Genomic DNA, 22291 nt, shown 5'->3' on the forward strand with positions numbered 1-22291 from the left:
TGTCTCCTAGCACAAATATTCACGCTGCTCACTCCCTTACATCCTTGCAGTCTCTGTTCAAATGTCGCCTTATCGGAGAGGCTTTCCTGATGCCCCCGCCCCGACCAAAGCAGGGCCTGCCTGACACCTCTCTTCCCCCTCCATTTTCTTCAGGGCACTGCCTGCCACCTTGCACACTATACAGTTCAGTGTTTCTGCTTCCTGTCTCTCTCCCCACTAGAATGTAAGCCTCATGAGGACTGTAACACCAGGGCCTGGTAAGTGCTCACTTTCTGAATGACTAGAATTCCAGAATACAAAAATGTATTATGAAAGGGAACAGTGGTGAATTTTCCTATTATCTACACCGGCCACTAGTTGCATGAGCTTGGGCACTCTAGTTATGTACTAAACCTCTCTGTCCATTACTTTCCTCATCTGTAAAATGAGGATTAACATAATACCACCCCCAGAAAGACAGAAAATAAAATTACAGGTAGGTATTGCACCTGGCGCTCAGCAAGCACTCAGTGAGTGCTAGCTAACTGTTATTAACTATTATTTTGCTAGGGCAATGGGTGGAACTCATTAAAAAATTAAAGAATTCTAAAGCAGACAATAACCCTTCACTTGGGGTAAGACCTAATATGTTGAATGCTTGGTTTTATATTTTAAAGATTCTGAACAACCTTTGGGAGGGTGAGCCCATGGGTAGGACAGGCATCTTCACCACGTGTGGAAGGTCCTAGGCCACCACCAATGCCCGGAAGGTGCGGACTCTCCCCAGGATGCTGCTCCAGCCCTGGCCACACAAGCTGCCGGCTATCAGGGCATTCATTATACAGGAACCGGGAGTTGCAAGAGAGAACCAGCTTTAAAAAACAGCATTACGGGGCTTCCCTGGTGGCGCAGTGGTTGAGAATCTGCCTGCCAATGCAGGGGACACGGGTTCGAGCCCTGGTCTGGGAAGATCCCACATGCCGCGGAGCGACTAGGCCCGTGAGCCACAACTACTGAGCCTGCGCGTCTGGAGCCTGTGCTCCGCAACAAGAGAGGCCGCGATGGAGAAAGGCCCGCGCACCGTGATGAAGAGTGGCCCCCGCTTGCCGCAACTGGAGAAAGCCTTCGCACAGAAACGAAGACCCAACACAGCCAAAAATAAATAAATAAATAAATAAATATTATTTAAAAAAAAAAAAAACAGCATTATAATGAAATAGAAACTAGAGACTAAAAGTATCCAGAATTCTGGACTCAGAATACTATAGATCCAAAGGTTCTTAAATACTGACCCAAGTCCTGCACCACAAAATTCTTCAATCATATTTCCACAGCCACTATCCTAAAAAGCATCATAAAATTCTAAATTATTTAGTGGCTATCATCTATACCCGGGGTCCCCAACCCCCGGTTCCTGTTAGGAACCAGGCCGCACAGCAGGAGGTGAGTGGCGGGCGAGCGAGCAAAGCTTCATCTGGGGCTCCCCATCACCGTTCCCATCACTTGCATTACTGCCTGAACCATATCCACACCCCCCTGACCCGGGTCCATGGAAAAATCATCTTCCATGAAACTGGCCCCTGGTGCCAAAAAGGTTGGGGACCGCTGATCTACACTGCATTTCCTCCACATCCCATGTTTTTGTTTCTACCTATCTGCCTTGGGAGCAGAGAAAAGAAAAGAGGTTAGGGAATCCTAACCACCCAGCAAACTGAGTCTTCCACCAGGTCTTCCCAGCCAAAGCAGAGAAATTGATGCAATTCTCTCCAACACATAAATCACAGCTTCTCTTTAATCCACACGACAGAGGCGACCTCAGAGTTCATGCCTATGAGTAGAAGGCATATCCGATCACGAGGATGATGGGTGGGCCTGCATCACCAGCCAGTCCACAGAAAGGTTAAGCATCCCAGGGCGGCCCGCCTGGTCCTTCCACCTGGCCTGAGAATGGAGGTGAATGGCGGGGGGCGGGGGAGGGGGTGTCTCTTCGATTTCTCCCCCCAGCGTGGAGGATAAAAGGTCTTTTAACAAAGAGAATAACCTTGGGGGAAGGCAGGGCCCCGTGGATAGCCTCGGGGCTCCAGAAACAAGCATCCTCAGCCCACCCACTTGCACTGCCAAAGACATCCAGGAGTCTAATTTGGCCAAGGGCCAGGTCCAGCAGCTCCCTGACCCACGTATGCCCTGTCTGACCGCACTGACCGTGTCCTCCCACCCAAATATGAGCCTATCTTGAGCCTCTCTGACTCAAATGTCTTCCACCTGGTTGCCACCCTAGTGAGGCCCTGGTCCAGGCCTGGCTTCCAGGACCCTGAGGGCCTTGCCTCTGGACTCTGTGTCCATACGGCCATTTACTCAATTATTAACCAGGGACAACAAAGACCAGATCCCAATACACAGCTTTCTGACTTCATTTCTATCCTAATCCAATCTATTGGAGGCTAGACTTCTGACTGCATTTTGCAGGATGAAATAGTCCTTATAATGTATAAAGGGGATTGGGAGTAGGAGGGCTGATACACATTCTTTCCTTATGGGTATCAGAATGTGACATCTACTCCACGAGTGTGATACAGAAATAATTACAGGTTCTTATCAATACATAACATGATTGCAAGGAGCTTATAATTACCTTCACGGGTTCCCCACTGGGAAACCGCAGAGAGAATTAGATTAAAGACAGAAGGAATTCTGAGTGAAGAGACTTCATTAATTTTAAAATATTACAAAGGAGCCCTCTGACTGCCTTGCTATAGTATTTGTGTTCATAAGCAGATTATATTCGAAGAACTGGGGGAAAAAAATCCTGCAGTAAAATAAAATCAGTTAGAATATAAGCTTAGTCATGCAACATTTGTTTCCTAAGTCTTTCACAAAACTTTAGATCAAAACCAAATTTTATATTTAGAATCTACGTCTTTACAGTGGTTTCATACTCAAGTTGTTCACAAACAGCCAGAAGAGCAAGCCAGAAACTTTAAACCACAAATCTACAACATTTTCAGCAGCAAACAGTTTACTCTGCGATAAATTGTGAGCGGTGACCACCTCGGAAGGAAGCCAAGGTTGCTGCGGCAGATTGGTTGACACTGCAGATTTCAGTCAGTCCCTCAATCTCTTCTCCTTTGGGAACCGTGAGGGCAGAACCACACATGCAGAGTCTTGGCATCAATGCAGACCAGGAACACATCCTTTGTATTCCAAGTCTACTGAGCTTCAATTTTCAAAATGCTTATTCGTTTCCCAATGTTGAACCCGATTTTACACAGGAAAAGATCATGAACAAGCAACTAGCAACTTAAAAATCTCAAAGCCTATCCGTCTTTTTTCCTTTCAACAACAAAAAAGAAAGTCAGAGGAAGGAAGGATATACTCACTTGTTTTTTCTGGGTTTGGCTCCTCATTATCTACAAAAAAAAAAAAAAAAAGGTCTAAATCAGATTCATACAACTAAGAAAAAACACAGGCTAATGGGAGAATAGGTAAAATGTTTGCCTCTCACCAATAGCAACCATTTCCTGTCTTTCTTCTTCAGCTCATCCTGTTTTGCCACTTTGCTTGCCAACTAGAAATTATTTACTATGTAAGTACTTTTTCAGTACTCCACAAAAAAGACACTAGTAATTATTATGTCCTCAAGCAATGTAAGTGATCTGGGCATTACTTTAAAATAAAAATAAAGGTGTCTATGTTTAACTAGAATTCTGTAATTAAAGAAACACATACACAGATAACTCACCAGATTCACTTTCCAAACTGCTCTCGGAACTGCTGTCGTCACCTAAAAAAAAGCATATGCCAGGAGAAGCACACAATGAATAGAAGTAGGAACTATTTTTTTAATTATACATATAATAAAACAGATCCGAACTCAACTAATTTCTTCTTTTAATCCATTCGCACTAAGTCCCAAACTAGCCTGGTTTACATAAAAGAAGGCTTATCTTTCTTTGGAGCTGGATAAAACATACTTTAATTGCTTAAGTATGAGCTCAAATCACACTTTGGCTGCAATAATCACTTTATTTGGGTGTCACCCAAGTCCCACCCAGCCTGACCTGCCCTTGCTGCTCCCGTCTTGGACCCACACTTGTACATCTAGAAGGCTCCATGCAAAAGTTCAATGATACAACAGTGCAGAATACTGTAGTGTAAATGCCATTTCCCTGAAGCATAGGACAAACAGTCTATATTGTTCAACTACTTCTGGAAAGAGCGGTCCCCAAGAATGCTCCCTCCCCTTTCTCACGCCCAACTCAGCGCCTCCATCCACGGCAATCAGGCTTCTGTTCCCACAACTAGTTTGGAATCCTTTCCCTGATGTCCCCAAAGGCCCACTAAACCCCAGACCCATGACTCCCACGGGTAGACCCAGGGTTCCCACAGCTAGAGACCCCTACCACCCAATCCTGCCCGCACAGCTCTCCACACTCCACCCCCACTCCCCACTTCCAGCCTTCTTTCCACCTCAAGAGCCCTGAGAGGGCTTGCCACCTACTCCCAAATCCGGATCTGACCTCCACCTCCAGGCGCACCCTGGACCTCCCCTGGCTGGCCAGATGAGCGCCAGGCAGAATCTGCTCAGCCAAGTTCACCCCCTCCACTCCCTCCCCTCAACTGCACGTCCCACTTCACCCTCCACGCAGGCTCAGGGTCCCCTGAGTAAATACACAGAAAGCTATTAATATTATTCTCAGATCTTCCCTCCCTGCACGCAACTACTGAAACCAAGGACGGACAATAGTTACACGGAGAAATGGAAAGATTTGAGAATAAAGATGAGAACGATAATACAGCAGCTAAGAGCAGCTTTTTAGAGTGTTCACTATGTGCCAGGCACTGTGCATATACTGACTCATTTACGTGTATTCACTCATTTACATTTATTTATTCACTTTGCATATATATATACATTTACATATATTTACATATATTTACGTAAGGGCTTTACATATACTTACACATTAACTCTCACTTCCAAATGAGGTAAGCTGAGGTCAGTTAACTGACTTATGCAACACCGCGAGCACCAGGGCACTACCCCTCATCCCCGGCCCAGGAAGTCTGGAGCTAAGATTTCAGCTTGGGCAGTCTGGCCTGAACTTGCCCTCTTAACCATGTTGTTACACTTGGAAACATGCTTCTTGTTACTTCAGCAGTTCAACACCCAGGAGCTGGTGACTGATTGGATGGGGGGAGCGGGGGTGGGGGTGGGGGGGGAGTAGGAGGCAGACTCCTGCATGAGAGCATGCCTGAGGGGAGGGTGAGGCGTTGAAACAGGTGCTGGGAGATCAAAGCGATACGACATGGCCTTGGTCTTCCAGGGCTGGAAGAACAGAGCAGTGGTTCTCAACCTTGGCTGCACGCTGATATCACCTAGGGAGCTTTCTAAACACACCCATGCCTGGGACTCTGGGATGGGGCCTGAACAGCAGTATTTTTTTTAAAGGTCCCCAGATAACTGCAGTGTGCAGCCAGGGGTGAGAACCACTGGCCTAGAATCAACCCATTTTAATCACTTCCTCGTGCCCCAAGCTGTACCCCAGGATGATTACCACTCCTTCCTCCAAGCCCTTACAGATGCCATCCCATTGCCTGGAAATCCCTTCCCCGGACCCCACTTCCAGAGCTCCTAGGTATCCATTAAGAGCCAGCCCAATGTCACTTCTGCTGACAGTCTCCCTCTGCCCCACCAAGTTAGGTGAGCCGTGCCTCTTTCCTGATCCATCCTGCCACATTTACCCCGCTGCCAAGCAGTGCCTGCTTGCTTAGCTGTTGGTCTGTGAGCCCCGGAGGACTGAGGCTGTGTCTCACCACCCTGATTCCCCAGCACCCATCCCTATACAGATGCTCAATGAATGAATGAATGTGTGAACGAACAAATGCTTTGCCCAGCTTTAAAAAGCCAAGCAGCCCCTACCACGGCCCCTCTTTATTCTGTTGGTTCCCTCTGGCAGTCTGGGACCTCTGCAGGGCTGTAATTCTGCCTGGACCAGTCCCAGGTGAGGCCCACCTTCTGCCCCAGGTCCTTGGGAGAGGGAGTCTGGGGCCAACCCTTCGTTCGCCTTTCCTCTGGTTCTGGACCTAGGACTCCTGATTCTATTTCTGCCTCCCTGCCCTGTGAGCCTGCTCAAGCCCCCAGGACCATTTTTCTGCCTCACGGCACAAATTTGAGAACTAAATAAGATGTCTGCGAAAAGGGACCAGCCCAGGGCCTCGCACACAGTAGGCACTTAATAAGTGTTACTAATAGGTCACGTTCACTCCTAAACTCCAGTGACAGGCCAGTCCAAGCCTGCTACTACAAGCACTAAACCCTTCCCATATTTGTGCAGGTGAAAGCCCTGGCAGCAGGCCCCCTGTTCAGGGAAGCTGGTGCGCAAACAACCCCCGACTCTGAGCTTCTCTTCTCCCAGTTTCTCATTCTGATGGGTGCCACCTTCACCACGCCCAGCTGTCCTTCAGAACGCCAGCCTAGATGCGGACAAAATCCATACTCCTTCCTTTGATCCGCTGCATTCAACTAAAAAAAGCTAAGCTTTTAAAAATAAACTTTACTTTAAAAAAAAACAATAAAAGGAGAGAAAGGTGAGAAAGGGAACAGAGGGAATGTGAAAGCAGGCAAACTGAAAGAGCAGGTCCCATGCCTTATCTGGTCCGGAGGCCAGTGCACTTTCTCCCCTCTGAGGGTTGGACACTTCGGGGCAGACAGCCGGGGAATGCAGGCCACAGCCCCTTCCACATACTCTCAGCCTAGATAGAGACAGCGGCTGCACAGCCCGCGCCCTCTCCACCCCAGGGGCCAAGTCAGGGCTCACTCCCGCCTCCCCTCCAGGGCTCGCTGCCCTGCCCCGCTGCCCTGCCCTGCACCCCAAATCAGCTCTGCTCTCAGTTTACAAAGATCACCCTCTGCTTCTTGACAAGGCCAGCCTCCCTTCATCCAGCTGAGAAGGCTCCACCCCACTCTGGCCTGAGGTGTCTGTCCCTTCACTCACCTGACAACCTGTGGTACCCACTGGCTGGACTAAACTCTGCGGGTACACACTTTTAACTCTCATCTTTAGATTCGGACACTATCACCAGCAGCGGACTTTCTCCTCCTTTCTCAGACAGCTGGGGGAGAGGTGACCTTGCACAATCCCATTTTAATCTCCATTTTGGTTATATCTTACAAATCCATAGTTCACCTTTTCTATTTAACGTTAAAACCAAAGGGTACTTCGCATAACTTTAGGTACTGTTCCCCTTTCGTCACTAGGAACATGGAAACCTCATAAAAATAGCCGATGTAATCATCAAACCTGTACAATATTACCTTGAGGAAAAAGAGAAAAATATACTTAATTTTCCAGATATAACAATAAAAACTCTACCATCTGGCAACAAGATTGCCAGCTGGCTCTGTTCTCAGAAATGACAAGAGTAAGGAAACAAATCAGAGGGACAACTTTTGCTACTTGTCTGTCCTGAAGTATATTCTATTCCACATAAACCTAATCACAGGAATAAATCAAGTGTGCAAAAACCACAGTCCCAGCAAACTGTTCGGGAAGCAGGGCCCTGGGCACAGACATGACCGAGCATAAGTTTTTCAAGAAAACACGTGGATTTTTTTCTGGACAACAAGCTTTGGATATTTTTCTTCTGATATAACCTTTTTTTTTTTTTATAACGACCTTATTGAGATCTAATTTGCATACTATACAATTCACTCAAAGTGTACAATTCAATGGCTTTTCGCATATTCACAGAGTTATACATCTATCATGACAATCAATTTTACATTTTCATAACCCCAAAAAAACCCTGTACCTTTTAACTATTTCCAACCTCCCCATTCCTCCCAGACCTAGACAACCAATACTCTATTTTCTGCCTGAATAGATTTGCCTATTCTAGACATTTCATGTAAATGGAATTACATAATACACAGGCTTTTGTACCTGGCTTTTCTCACTGAGCATGTTTCCAAGGTTCAACCATGTTGTAGTACGTATCAGCACTTTATTCTTTTTTATGGCTGAATAATATTCCATTATATGGTGTTGTGTATTGAATTGTGTTCCTCCCCCCAAAAGAAAATTCTTGTTTGAAGTCCTTAGAATATGACCTTATTTGTAGATAGAGTCTTTATAGAGGTATTTACCTCAGGTAAAATGAGGTCATTAGGGTAGGCCCTAATCCAGGATGACTGGTGTCCTTACAAAAAAGGGAAATTCAGACACAGAGACACATCATAGGAAGAACATCATAGGACCATGATGATGGCTATCTACAAACCAACAAAAGAGATCTGGAACAGATCTTCCCTCCGAGTCCTCAGAAGGAACCAACCCTGCCAACACCTTGATCTCAAGACTTCTAGCCCCCAGAACTGTGAGACAATACATTTCTGCTGGTTAAGCCCCCCAGTCTGTGGCACTTTGTTACAGCAGTCCTAGCAAAGTGATACAAGCGGGTATACCACATTTTGTTTATGCATTTAAAACTTGATGGACTTTTGGGTTGTTTCCAACTTTTGACAATCATGAATAACTCTGTGAACATTCACGCACAAGTTTCTCTTGGGCATACACAGAGGAGAGAAATTGCTGGATCAAATGGTAATTTGTTTAGCTATTTGAGAATGACCTGTTTTCCCAGATGGCTGTGACAACTTACATTCCCATCAGCGGTATATGAGGGTTTTAATTTCTCTGCATCCTTGACAACACTTGTTATTATCTTTTTCATTATAGCCATCCTAGTGGGTGTGAAGTGGTATCTTGCTGTGGTTTCGATTTGTAACTTCCTGAAATGATACTGAGCATCTTTTATGTGCTTATTGGCCATTTGTACATCTTCTCCAGAGAACAGATTTTTTAATCCAAAGGGCCTATGTAATCTAGCCCCCGCCTGCCTCTGCAGACACACTATGGCCCTGCCACCTTTCCCCTCTCTCTCTGATTCCAGTCATCTGACCTTCTCCAGCCTCTGCAAACAAGCACTGTGCACTTTCCCACATCAGGGCCTTTACACCTGCAAGTCTTTTGAACTAAGACAACCCTTTTCCCCACCTTTGCCCTGTTACCTCAATTCATGCTTCAGAGTTCAAGTCGACCATCACCTTCTCAGGGAAGCCTTCCAGGACTACCCTAGCCAAGTATCCACCACCTGGCTGGGCTCACAGAGGGCCCTCTATTAGGTTAGTGGAGCCAATCTAGAAAATGGCCTGACTGCCCCGTCAGATAAATTCTCAGTTTCACTAAGTACATCTTTATCACCAAACCTTAAAGTCACTGATTTCACTAGGCTAGGTAATCATGAAAGTTTAAAATTCATTCAACTCTTTCAAGTAGAATGATGAAAGTCCCTACCTTTCATTCAGATTGTTTGAAGTAAAACAGAAAGATAAATTGTAATTTATCTTGCTATGAATTGGTTATTTTGTAAAAATTTCATTTGGGCATTTACCAATATTAATCATATCCCTTACCTGATTTAGAGTCCTTTGAAGTATCTAGGTTGCGACTGGGGCAATCTAAATTTTGAGAAAGAAACAAAGTTTAATAGTATAAATGCAAGGATAAAATAGAAGATTATGTCCATTTTTGTAAAAGCTGCTAAACCAAAAATAACAGAAGCACCCTATTCCGTAAACTGAATCACCTCTTTAGAGCCAAAGCAGCCTTGCATGTCAAATGAATGCCCAGTTACCAATGGTAAACAATGCCATATTCTCAAAGGAAAAAAGATTTAGCCCAAGAAACCATAAGCCTTTTCCAAGAGAGGGCAAACAGAAAGCCAACAAACTTTATAATTACATTTGGTTGGATCCCTGGCAATCTCTCAATTTTGTGCCAAAGGGCATTGTTTCTTTGTTTGATTAACTCAGCAGCTCCCTAAAAACATCCCTGGCAATTAAGTAACTTGACACCAGAAAGGAAAAAAAAAGCACCTGGTTTTAGATTTTGTAACTGAAGGGCAGACAGTGGTGTTACTATACCAAAGAATCAGTGTCCTTCCCCAGTTAACAGTCAATTCAGGCAAACAACTGTCAACAATTTAGTGAAATGACGCAAATAGGTTAGAAGTGAGGATGTAAAGTTGGCCAGATAAGTTGTGACCAGACTAGGGAGGACCTGGAATGCAGTTAGGAAGAACTGGCCTTGGGGGATGGTTCTCCTACAGGGAATGACATGGAGACGCGGAATAACATGGAAACGCAGAATTACATGACAGCTTCAAGCTGGAATGGGCCTTGGTGTTCCCCAAGATGTTGGTGGACACTGGGGGGTACTGACGTTCAGGATGCATTAGACTCCAGAGAGCCTGACACGGAGGCCACTGCAGAGATCCAGGTATGAAGTGATGAGAGCCTAGGCCAGTGTGGGCGCATGGGAATGGAGATATTATAGTATAGGAGAAGAAGGGGTAACTGCTGCAGAAGTTACCAACAATGTTAAACAGAGCAAGAGCATTTCTGTGTAGGGAAGGATTGCCCCTTAGCTACCATGTCCCTAGTCTGTATTTACGCCATGCTCAATTAGACTGCTCATGAAACACACAACTCTTCCATTTCGTTTGTCTGGAACATTCACCCACGCCAGGCTGGTGAACAACAGGGTCTTAATTACCAGTTGACTAATTCCCCTGGGCGTGGGCAGAGACTACTGTCCCTTCAATTTAATGAACATTGACTTAGTGTCCACCGTGTGATGGGCACTCTGCAGCATTAGGAGAAAATCCATGTCCCAGCAAACAGCCTGTGTGCGGACAAGCAGTGGCCGTGCATAGATAAATGAAGAAATCAGGACAATACGAAACGAAGGAAGGCCAGTATTCTGCTGGTCCAAGAGAGAAATTGAGACCACTCACTGCAGGTGAGGGATTCAGCACGAGTCCTTGAATTCGGTAGCGCTGAAACAAGCCTGAGAGGTTAAGTGTGCAGGAAGGGAGAGGCATCTCAAGCAGACAGAAACAGGCAAAAGCCAATAGAGGGACGGGTGAGGTTGAGGTCAGCACCAGGAAGCAGAAAAGCTGGCCAGATCCAACCCTACACTTGACAGATTCATGACAGCCCCATACACTACACATTCCAGCCAAATGTTACAGAAACTGTTATTAGATTTTAATCAGGATACTTTTATTAGGCAGGTTATTATTCTGTGCTGGAAAAATGAAACACAGGAGGGATATGTAACTTGCAAAAGTAAGACAGTGGCCCAGCAATGAGCTGAGGAGTTTCTAAGCCACTCTGCAGTCCAGTGACACAGGTCAACAACTAAAGTGGCCTCGGAACCACCCTCCAGAAGGACTCGCAGCCATGCAGCACACGATAAAGAGAAGGAGGCAAAGCAAGAAATACATCCCCACACACTGTTTACAGCCTTTAATAACAAGCAGCACAGGCCAAAAAGAGGACTCAACCCTCAGCAACCCCCAAACCTAGACCAAGACCTTCCTTTAATAAAGGAGTATTGGGCTTCCCTGGTGGCGCAGTGGTTAAGAATCCTCCTGCCAAATGCAGGGGACACGGGTTCGAGCCCTGGGCCGGGAAGATCCCACATGCCACGGAGCAACTAAACCCATGCACCACAACTACTGAGCCTGTGCTCTAGAGCCCGCGAGCCACAACTACTGAGCCCACGTGCCACAACTACTGAAGCCCGCACGCCTACAGCCTGAGCTCCGCAACAAGAGAAGCCACTGCAATGAAAAGCCAGTGCACCGCAATGAAGAGTAGCCCCCGCTCGCCGCAACTAGAGAAAGCTGCACGCAACAAAGACCCAATGCAGTCAAAAATAAATAATAAATAAATAAATTTATTTTTTTTAATAAATAAATAAAAGTGTTTATTTTACCCACTTTCAGGGATAGAACTGTGTGCTGTTATTTTCATTAAGTATCTAAAATTGACGACAACACTCAAGTATTAAAGAAAATATCCAGTCATTGTGTATGGAACATTTATAGAATTCAGTTGACAATACTTCCCTAATCTTACTTTATTGAATTTAAAATAAGGTTAAAAAGAACGTTAGAGTCAGAGTTTAAAAGGAGAGAGATGTAAGAGCATTTATTTTCTATTCTTAAGTTATAAAAACTACAAAGGCCCAAATTCTTTACATTTCTTTTTTTTTTTTTGGAATATCTGTTGAAACACAATCTTAAAGAAAATTCTGAAAAATTGTCATTATCGCATCATCCTAACCTATTGATTATTTTAACACATTTCTATAAGTTGGTGAATGCATGAATGTAAACTGCAGCCAATAAAGAAAATTAATAAAAAAATCATTTTCTAAAAATGCAAATTTCCACAGTATAGGTTAAGTTTTCGGTAACTCAGCATTGACGTAAGAGTTCCATACCTTTTTCTTCCGAAGAGGCACTGCGATCATCACTAGAACAAGAAAAGAAAAACAGTTTTATAAACGGATACTAATTTTATACAAAGTAATTATGGAAGTCTTCAAAATGATCATACTATGTTTCTCCAGAAACAGATGAAAGAACTCTCTCCCTCCTCAAGGCTCTTCCTGCCCCTCTCACTCCCCACCTACGACGGCCTGACTCCGAACCACGGGATAGATGGGGCTTATGGAGCGTGCGCTTGAAGCCCAGCTTGTCCGCTCGCTCACACCCCGGCACCGCCGGCGCCGCTGCACTGGGTCGCTGCGCGGCATCCCCGTGCCCGCCACGCCCCTTGCTCTGCCGCGTTTCCAGCGATCCATCCTCCTCGCCCAGCCCAGCCCAGCCCAGCCGCGCTGGCCCCCAGCCCCTCCTCCTGGTTCCCAGAGCTGCTCCCTGAGTCGCCCTCCCTCGCCCAGGTCTTCTCACCTGCTTCTCTGGCCTCCTCCCTCAGACACAGCACGCCTGAGAATGAAGGGCTCGGACAGCTCCCATTCAATTAACCGGTCCTTCCCCCGCCTGACCTGACGTTCCACCCTCACCACCGCCTGGACTCCCTCTGCCCGGCTAGTGCCAGTCTCACGGGGGAACTCACGGCCTCCGCTTCCCACTCCCCACCCTCTCCCAGAATCAAAGCCACCTGCCTTCTGCTCCTCCACGTTACCCAAACCACCCAAGCTAGAGCCACCGAGGACTCCTGTCCGACAGACCCAATGGGCCCTCTCCGTCTTTAGTGCCCGCTCTCTCTTTAGATGAAGCACGTGACAGGCTCCGCCCCCCCGGCACCCCCCCCCCCGTGGCTTCCAGTCCCTCTCAGCCGGTCTGCTCCCCCCTCCCCCCTCCCCTGCCTCAGTGGCCTCTCCCCTCTCCATGTGCTCCATCTCCTGGCTCCAGGCCCCAGCCTCCCGGGGATTAGATCGCTGTGCCCCAGGATCACATCAGTGCACCCTCCTCACACTGCCTCATGCTCGCCTTCATGCCAAGGTTTCAGATCCTAAATCTTTGCCCCCTTCCAGGCCGCTTCCCAGAGTTCCAGGTGCCCAGGGCCCAAGGGTCAATTCAGCGCTTTCCATTGACTTCGGTCAGCACTTAACTAATCACTGTCTTCCCCTCTCCACGAAAACCTGCTCCTCCTGACCTCACCAGGTCACCTAACTGGGACCTCCAAGCCATCACTAGCTCCTGCTCCCTTTTTCTCAGCGAGCAGCACCATCCGTGTCCTCCTAACCTCCTCCGCCTCCTCCAGCACATCTCTCAAATCTGTCCCCTTCTCAGTGCAAACTGTCTCCGCCTCCATTCAAGCGCTCTCCCCACCCAGCTGGTTGATTATATTCTCTCATAATTACTGTCTCATTCTCTTGGTTCGTCCCTCATGTGACCGTCAGCATGACCTAATCATGTCTTTGCCTAGACTCTTCTGTGGCTTCTCACCACTTCCTAGCCAAAGCCTGAGTTCCTTGGCATGAGTCCCCACCCTGCTTCCTCGTCTCCCACCCTGCGTGCTCCCTCAGAGGGAAAGCTCTTCAGTGTCCCAAGCATACCCTGCATAACACACACACACACACACACACCACTCTCTGCACCCTCCCCCAAAAAGGGTCACCGCCTGTGGCCTTGCAGGTCAGGTACCCCAACTATGTGTGCTCCATGGACATGTACTACAATGTTGGGGTATCCCCTCGAGTTGTGTGTTCACGTACGTGACAGCCCTGCCCTCCCCCTTGATGCCCAAACTGCTCCTCATCCCTTAAGGACAGCATTTCTCAAGGTGTGGACTGAGGACATTAGAACTCTACAGGGTGCCTTCTAAAAACCATTTTTTCTGGGCCCACCGAATCAGAATCTTTGATGAATAAATGAAAAAGCAGGCAGAAAACAACAATGATGTTATTTGCACTTATGGGGGTGTAAAATCTTTCTGCATTTTCTCACTGAATCATCCCAATAAGCCTATGAAGGCCATTTCATAAACGTAGGGACTGAGGCTCAGAGAGGTTCATTAACTTCCTTGAGGTCACACAGCTAACAAACAGAAAAGAAGCACTTGACCCTAGGGCATTATGACTTCAAAGCCCCACAGTTGCCTGGTACCGTGTCTCCCTCCACTCCCCACCACTTTACCCCAAACCCCAATCCTGGTAGTGAAAGTAAACTGAGGAAGAAAACAGCAAAAGCAGCAGACCAACTGCTTGCCCTTTCCTTCCTCTTCTTCAGTCAAGTTAGTCAGGAGCCTCCAGATTTTGAAAACCTCCTTGAATCAAGATTTTTTCTGGTAAACATTCCCAAGTATTTGGTATTTGGTATTTTCTAGGAAAAACATGTATTTTCATTTTCAGACCTAAGTCCTCTTATTTTTTAATCCTAAACTCCAGCTCAAAAGGTCAGAGAGTGGTGGTAAACTTGAAATTAGGAAATGCTTCAAGACACTAAAAAAGGCTAAAATATGGTTCCCAATGAAATGCATAAAAGAAAAAGCCAACCACTGCATCTTTTTTCTCCAGACTCATACCTCTTATAATGCAGTCGTTGTGCCTTTTAATTTAAACATAATTATGAGAACATGTATTGAGAGTTAGCCGTTCTTATTGTACAAAATATGTCTGCTTAAAACCCACTCCGTGTCCCCAATGACAAATCGCGTTTTTCTCTTAATTGTCCCTTTCATATTCCCCTTTCTACAGCTGTTTATCTTTATTTCCAGATGTGTGTACATGCGTCTAGATAACAGAACTTCTGCTAAAAACCAGAAAACCTTTATGGAAAACCTTTATTTTCTCCATGTAGTGAGGCTGCAGGGTAGAGGGCCAGCTCTCTGTACTAAAACACCCGACAGTTATAGGGGAGGAGACTTAGCCCCGAGGTGCAGGAGCCCACCCAAAGGGCAGCTCCAGGAGTCACAGCCGGGTGGAGGGAGCAATCCCAGGGGACCCACAGGGGCCTAGCCACTTTACAGAGTAGCAGAATTTGCTACCCTAAAATATGTCTCTTTGGTATATTAATTATTTTAAGCTGGTTATTCTCTAAGAAACAGCAGGCAAGGGAAAAAACATTGAAAACCAAGCAGGAGTTACCCTTTGTCAGAAACATTTACATTTGTAAGGGAAATCGCTGTCTGCAACTGTGTCCAAGTCTGTATCTTATCAGTGGAGAAGGCAGTGAGTTAAATGTGCATCACAACCTTACCTGTGTTTACCGTGCTCTTCCTGGTGACCTCCCAGAACTCACTCTCCTCACCCTCAACATCCTCTTTCGTCTTCAGCTGAGGATGGTATTTAAGGTGAGGGCTTTGGCCTTTTTCAAGTTTTCCTCGGTATCTCCCACGTGTCCCTGTTATTACATTTTTGTGTGACTTTCTCCTGTTAATCTGTGTCATGTCAATTTAATCCTTACACCAGAAGAACCCAGAAGGGTCGAGGAAGATTTTCTTCCTCCCTAACACACTACATGGAAGCTAGTTCCCCACATCCTCTTCCTTTCTGCTTTTTCCATGTGGTTTGTTAAAAGGAAAACCACGGCAACCACAGAGAGAGAGTACCCATTCCAAATGTTCCCAGTATAATCTAGGGGCTGAAGATCAGCAGGGAAGGGACTTGGACATTTACTTAATATCACTTAAAATTCCTTACATTCTGATCGGGACTCAACCATGATGACTAGGTATAATTTCAATGCCGCCCCATCCATGCCTATCAGCTCCCAGGCCCCGTCTAATACAGGCCCCTTTCCCTCAGCGGGAGGAGAAAAACCCTGCATCTCAACATAGTAAAATCCAACCTGAGGGAGCCTTTCTCCCACCTCCACTCCCAGCCTGACAGGTGGATAGTAGATGCCAGAAGGATTTCGCTCAAATCTGGCTCAATAAGTAATAATTCTCCAGTTAAAGATCTTTAGCAATTCTTAGAGTGAAAATAAAAATGTAATATAATACCTAATTTTTTTCTTTAACTAATATTTTAAAAATATTTACTGTGTGCCTGAACCCAAGTCAAGGACCCCAAGCCCATCGATGGGCTCATTGCAACAACCTTTTTAGTCCTTGATACTGAACTAGTGTCATCTCCGTTTCACAGATGAGGAAATAAGGCTCAGGGACCTTAGTTATTAGGTATAATTAAACCCATAATGAGCCCCAAATCCTCCTTTTACTTTTCACCAGAATTAAACCAACTAGTGTTTTACTTCTTTTAGCCTCTATCAACCTTCTGGGAAATAGGCCGGAAGAAGTTAAATGGGTTAAGGAAAGTGGAAAAGAGTTTATGTTAGTCACAAACTTGAGTTAATCTGCATAATCATGAAATAGCTATACTTTCCAGAGAATAATCTCAATGAAAGTAATATTCTCTGTAATACAGATCTCTTTTCATCAACTGAAATTAACTCACAGGTGCTGTGCTAAGCAAAGGGGATATAAAAGTAACACGTGACACATGAACCTTGTCCCCAAGGGGCACACTAATGGAAGAGAAGACAGATCAGGAAATAAATAAATGTATATGACGTTGGAAGAGCAAAATAAAAGCAAATATAAGCTATAGTTTTAGCCCAGAGCAGGCTATGATGAACTGGGAAGAACAGAGCTCTTATGCTAAGAACACGGGCGTGTAACTAAGGCCACTTAAACCATGATGCTAAGGCCAGCCTGCATTTTCAAAGAATGCTACCCCTCAAGTAGGATCTTCTCACTGTTAGACTCAGAAAAAACTGAAGCGGAAAGGTGCCTACAAGATCTTCCAGCCTGATGCATTATTTTACAGAGAGGGAGATAGACTCTAGGAGAGGTGAAGTTAATGAACACCCAAGATCACACAGCAAATTATAAGCAGAGACAGTCTCACACAACTTGTCTCAGGCCCCTTGGTTTACCCATCAATTCATCCATTTAACAAAAATGGATGGATATGTGCCAGGCATAAGTGAACAAAGCAACTGGGTCTGTGCCTTCAAGAACACATCAGCCTGATGGGGAAGACTGTCTTCTTGTATCTGAGACAGGAAGTGCTTCAAGGGCACTTGTCTAAGATTGAAAAATTGGAGAGGGCTTCCTGGGGAAGTGACGTTTAAACTGAGCCACAAAGGACAAACAAGAATGGACAAGAGAATGTTGCACAGCTTCTGTCTGAGGCAGGAAGGAATTAATCAAGGTCCAGGAACAGGAAGAAAGCAAGTGTGTTCAGGGGGAGAGAGGTAGGAGATGAGGAGAGACAGGGAGGTGGAGAAACTCTAACGGTAACCAAACGGATGGCAACCCCAGGATGCGATCATTCAGTCCACTGAGTAGTCTTTGTATTTCCCCCTTGGGAAGATTTGAAGCTTGAGAGCAAAGGAGGAAGTCAACAACGCAGGGTCTGCTGTCATCAGCATCTTTCATGGAGGATGTCTGACCCTGTGAGACCCCTTGACATTCTACAGGCTCAGACACGGCCTGTGTTGAGTCCAAAAGGCTCAAGCATTTCCCCAAAGAAAATCTCAGTCCCCCAGACCACAAAAGCCAGACCGCCCTGAAAAGAAGTTGTAGTACCAGATGACAAAAACCCCTCAAGAGGCTAGGTAACTTTAAAACATACTCCAAGGAAACTGCTTTCACTCAGAATCAAGCTCTGGAAGCCAACTACACAGCCTCTTCCACACCGGCCAGGACAGAGGGACTTCCTGAGTACCAAGCCCTCTGGGACCAGGCCCTGGGGGAGGGTCAGGGTCGAGCCGCCAGTTGTCAGTGCCCCCAGGGGACACTTCCCAAGCCAGGCTGGTTTCCCATTATCACCCAGTTTCTTTTATTCTAAGCATCCCAAAGACCACCAACTGCAATCAGCTCGCCCACCCATGATGGAAGCCATCCCGTAGCTTTTTTCTTCTGTGTTCAGGTTTCTGAATGAGAGCACAGGCTTCAGTGCTTCAGAAAACACTTAGTACCAGCAAAGATAAAAAATCCACAGGCCTGGCTCTCCAGGCCGGCTCCTTCATCTACCCTCTCCCTTCTTTTTCAGTTACACCAGTAGGCAAAAATAATAGTGAAATGGGTAGGTCTTTGGGCATCAAAGGGCTAAAGGACAAAACCTGGAAACTACCGTGTTCATCAAGAGGAGATTGGATGAATAAAATGTGATATCATCATATAATGGAACCCTGTAAGCCATGAGAATGAAAAACTGCTTACACACAACCGAGAGAATTAATCTCACAAACACAATGCCAAAAAAGAAGCCAGACACAAAAGCGTATATACTATATGATTCTATCTTTATAAAGTTTACGAACTAGCAAAACTAATCTCTGGTCCCTCTGGGGAGGAGGGACAGGAAAGTAAGAGGAAAACAAGGGGGGCTTTTAGGGTGTTATATTCTATTTCTTGACCTGGGTGGTGGTTGCACAGATGTGTTCACTTTGTGGTAATTCATCAAGCTGTGCACTTAAGATGCTGTGTTTTCTGTATGACTGTATACACATACACACACAGGAAGGGTTTTCAGTGTCTTGGGAAAGGAAAAGTATTATATAGGACTTTACTGGCCACGTTTGTGAATGGAGAATGACCCCAGGTGGAAGGAAGAGGTGACTGCATTGGGGAAATAGCCCAAACGGCTGCTGTGGGGTGGCAGGAATTAGGAGGAACAGTTTCGGGGTTTACTCCCTTCTTTCTCCTTGTAACTAACTGCCAATGAAATCTCTGCATAATGTACTCCAAAGGGAAGTGGAGCCAAGAGGGAGGGAAAAGGGCTGGAACTAAGCTGGCTTAAGGGAGACGGGAGGCAGCTGGAACACTTCTAGCAGTGAAGGGACAAGGCGGGAAGGAGGAAGAGGAAGAAGAGGGAAGAGAAAGCAATCATAAGTGCCCAGGGTGGGCAAGAAGGAGAGCTCACCTTACTGGGGATGGATGGGGTGGGGTGATTCCCATGACTCAGCCCAGTAGAAGGGATCCCTTCTCTACTCCCCTCCCTGAGCCCAGGTCTGATGTACACCTAGATTAATGGTTTTATTGCACTGCTTTCCTGTGCTTTGCTTATAAGCCGTTTATAACCCCTGGGAACTAAAGGAACAAGGAGTGTGTATGAGTGTCTGTTTGTGTGTGCGTGTGTGCAGCCAAGGATTCCACATCCCCAGCATCTAACACATTGTTTGGCATATAGTTCGCACTATTAAAAAAAAAAATGTTCATTGGACAAATAAATGACAGAAAGAATGTGGTAATTAGATATAAAACAGAGACTTCCTTAATATTGAAAAATCAGTAATAACAGCTCAAATGGCCAAAAATGTGGGAATGGCTAAGTATCAGAGGGGCATACTGTGCAGCTACTAAAAATTACAACTAACTGTAGCAAACATCTGTAGGGTGCTTTACAGTTTACTGAGAATTGCACCTCCCCCTTGTTTGACACACAATTATATGGACTTTGTTACCACACTGAAGTGTTTAAATGACACATTAGCAACGATCTCCCTGAAGAGGCCAGAAAGATCAGAGGTGGTGGACTAACAAGTTTTCATGGAAAGTGGTGGGGAGGGCCCACATTTCAGAATAATACTAGGAAGGCTGGTAGAGGTTTCCTTAGCTCTGTGTAAGTAACTGTGCTAATTTCACACACTATATTTCAATTCACTTCCTCTTTTGTTTTGAGGAACAAAACTTTACTTTTAGCCATAATTTGATTCAAAGTTCTCTTTAACAATCATTTACAAGTCTTGCTGTTAACTGACCACCTCTAAAGAAGTGTTTTTGATATTCCAAGCAGACACAGTTTATGTCCTAGTGTAGTTTTATTCATGCTAACTTCAAGAAATTCAACAGCAAAACTCATCCACAACAGACTTTTCTAAGACTGTCTTCCTGATTGCAACAGTGTTTTAAAGAATAGACGAGGAAAACACACCCACCCACACACACACACAAAACAAAACCAAAAAATCCCTCCCTCCTTCCTGAGAGAAGCTGGGCCTAATGTTCCGTGAATGATCCACGAAAAACTGAAGTGAACTCTTTAAACCTCCGCATTCTCTTCTTCCTCTAGCTGATCCTGCAGAAACTCTTTTTGTGTCAGGGACTATCCCATAAGTAAATTCTCTGCAGAGTCTCAATCTTCGCCGAGCGTTTCTGCACTGTTTTGGGTTGGACTTCCTGCAAGTATTTACTGCAATGAGAGGATTACCTAAAGGATATATTTCACAAACAAGCCATCATGTGTCTTCTGCTGAAACACTACATCCAAACACTACATCTAAAAGCCTGCTTTTGCAGATGACAGTGAGTCCTGGAGAACTCGACCACAACATCTCAAACCAGCTCTTAATAGACATTCCCACGTAAAAAGCGGCTGCTTTTAAAGGGCTGTGGGACGCTGATAACACACAGAAGCATTGGCTGCCTTTACAGTAATAGCAGAAATCCTTCAAGCAATGTTGATCTTGCGCCTACTGTGCTCAAGACATTGTTAGGGCCCCACGGGGGCGTTGAGGGGATGATGGGCGCGCGGGTGTCCCACGCATGGGCAAAAAGGGATTAAGGAAATAATCCTGCTCTCAACTCAACTTGACAGCCAGGTGGCCAAAGCGCCGATGGTGTTCAGTAAAACCTCCCCAGTCCTCCTCCAGGTACAGAGGGCGTAGGAGCTCCAGAGAGCTGAAGCTCGAGAGCTGGGGGCACACGAGGACAGCAGAACCGGGCCTCGGGGGCGGGGAGTCGCCATGGAGGCGGGAAGGGCGCCGGTCCACACACGCTGAGAGCAAAGGGGATGCCGCAGGGAGACCTGCCCTCCTCCTCACCCGCCCGCCGCCAGGTGTATGTGAACAAATCGGGCCCACCTGCCGCCGCCGCCCTGGAGACGGGTAGCGGGCTTGGGGAAGCCGCGGCGACAGGGGGCAGCAGCGCTGCCCGTAGCCCCGCCTCCGGGCAGGGTGCCCTGGGCCTCCGAGCTGCGCGCCACCGCCTTCCGCGCGAGCACCTGCGCGCGACCCCGGCGCCGCCCGCCCGACCCAGGTGCGACCGCCCGGGCCCCCCGCCGGGGGTAGGGGGGTCGGAGTCCGGGAAGCACGGCGCGTCGCCTCCCCCATGCTCCGTGCCCGCGCGGGGCAGGCACCGCCGCCGAAGGGCGCTTTGTTTGTGCGGCCCGAGCGGGGATGTCGGGGCGGGAGTGGAGCCCTCGCCCCGCCCGGGAAAGGGCAAAAGCAAAGCCTGCGGTGGAGGGTGCTAAAGACCGCAAAGCCCCTTCTCCACGCGGCGATGTTAGGCCCAGCCGCACTCCACCCCCGCTCTCCCTTTCTCCTTCCGAAACCCCCACCCCCCAGCCCCGCGGCTGCGCTCACCTGCTCTCCGCGACCCCCGCGCCTCGGCTCATCGTCGCTCGGCGGCTGCGGGGCGGGGGAGGACTATACGCGCGCCCGGGGCTCGACGCTCGAGTGGCGCCGGGGCGCCTGCAGAAGGGGTTCGAGTGCCGAGCGCTGCCCTGCGCACCCGGAGGCGGCCGACGCTGCCGGGGGAGGGAAGAGGGCGAGCGAGAGCCACAGGGGGAGGGGACTGGGCGGGAGGGGGCGCCGGGCGCGCTGCTGCCGCCGCAGCCGGAGGCCGCCCGGGCTCCCTAACGGAAACGCACGCTCGCCGGCGGCCCTGCGCGTGCACGCCGGCGTGCACACTCTCACACGTGCGCACACTCTCACACGTGCGCACACCGGCCGCTCGGTAGCTGCTTACCGCCATGCCCGACCTAGGTTTGGTGACACTAATGCCGAGGCTTCTGTGAAAGAGAAAGGGCCAGCGCCATTCTGGAGGGGACGGAGAGCTCATGTCACTCTGATTGGGATTGGATACTCCTGTGTCTGGGGGGTTTTCACGAGACAGCCCGCCCCCTACAAGGAATTCCCAGATTCTCTTCTTAGGATCTGTAAGCCCTCTGAAATTCTCTTTAAGATTTTGTACCTAAATACAAGT

At 47.2% G+C, this 22291-nt stretch overlaps 1 protein-coding gene across 2 annotated transcripts in view; it reads right to left on the minus strand.

Moving 5' to 3' along the window:
- CARD8 (caspase recruitment domain family member 8) overlaps positions 1-21974 on the minus strand; it is a 37375-nt gene extending 15401 nt beyond the window's left edge. For both annotated transcript variants that reach the window (XM_057545953.1, XM_057545952.1), the window contains exons 1-5: positions 21670-21974; positions 12333-12364; positions 9455-9499; positions 3719-3760; positions 3357-3386 (exon numbers count right to left, since the gene is read on the minus strand). In XM_057545953.1, the coding sequence (XP_057401936.1) occupies positions 3357-3386; positions 3719-3760; positions 9455-9499; positions 12333-12364; positions 21670-21701 (181 nt within the window). In that variant the 5' untranslated portion in view covers positions 21702-21974. The remainder of the gene's footprint in view (positions 1-3356; positions 3387-3718; positions 3761-9454; positions 9500-12332; positions 12365-21669) is intronic.
- Between the last annotated feature and the right edge of the window lie 317 nt (positions 21975-22291).

Source organism: Balaenoptera acutorostrata, chromosome 4 (assembly GCF_949987535.1).
Source record: "Balaenoptera acutorostrata chromosome 4, mBalAcu1.1, whole genome shotgun sequence".
Lineage (NCBI taxonomy): Eukaryota > Metazoa > Chordata > Mammalia > Artiodactyla > Balaenopteridae > Balaenoptera > Balaenoptera acutorostrata.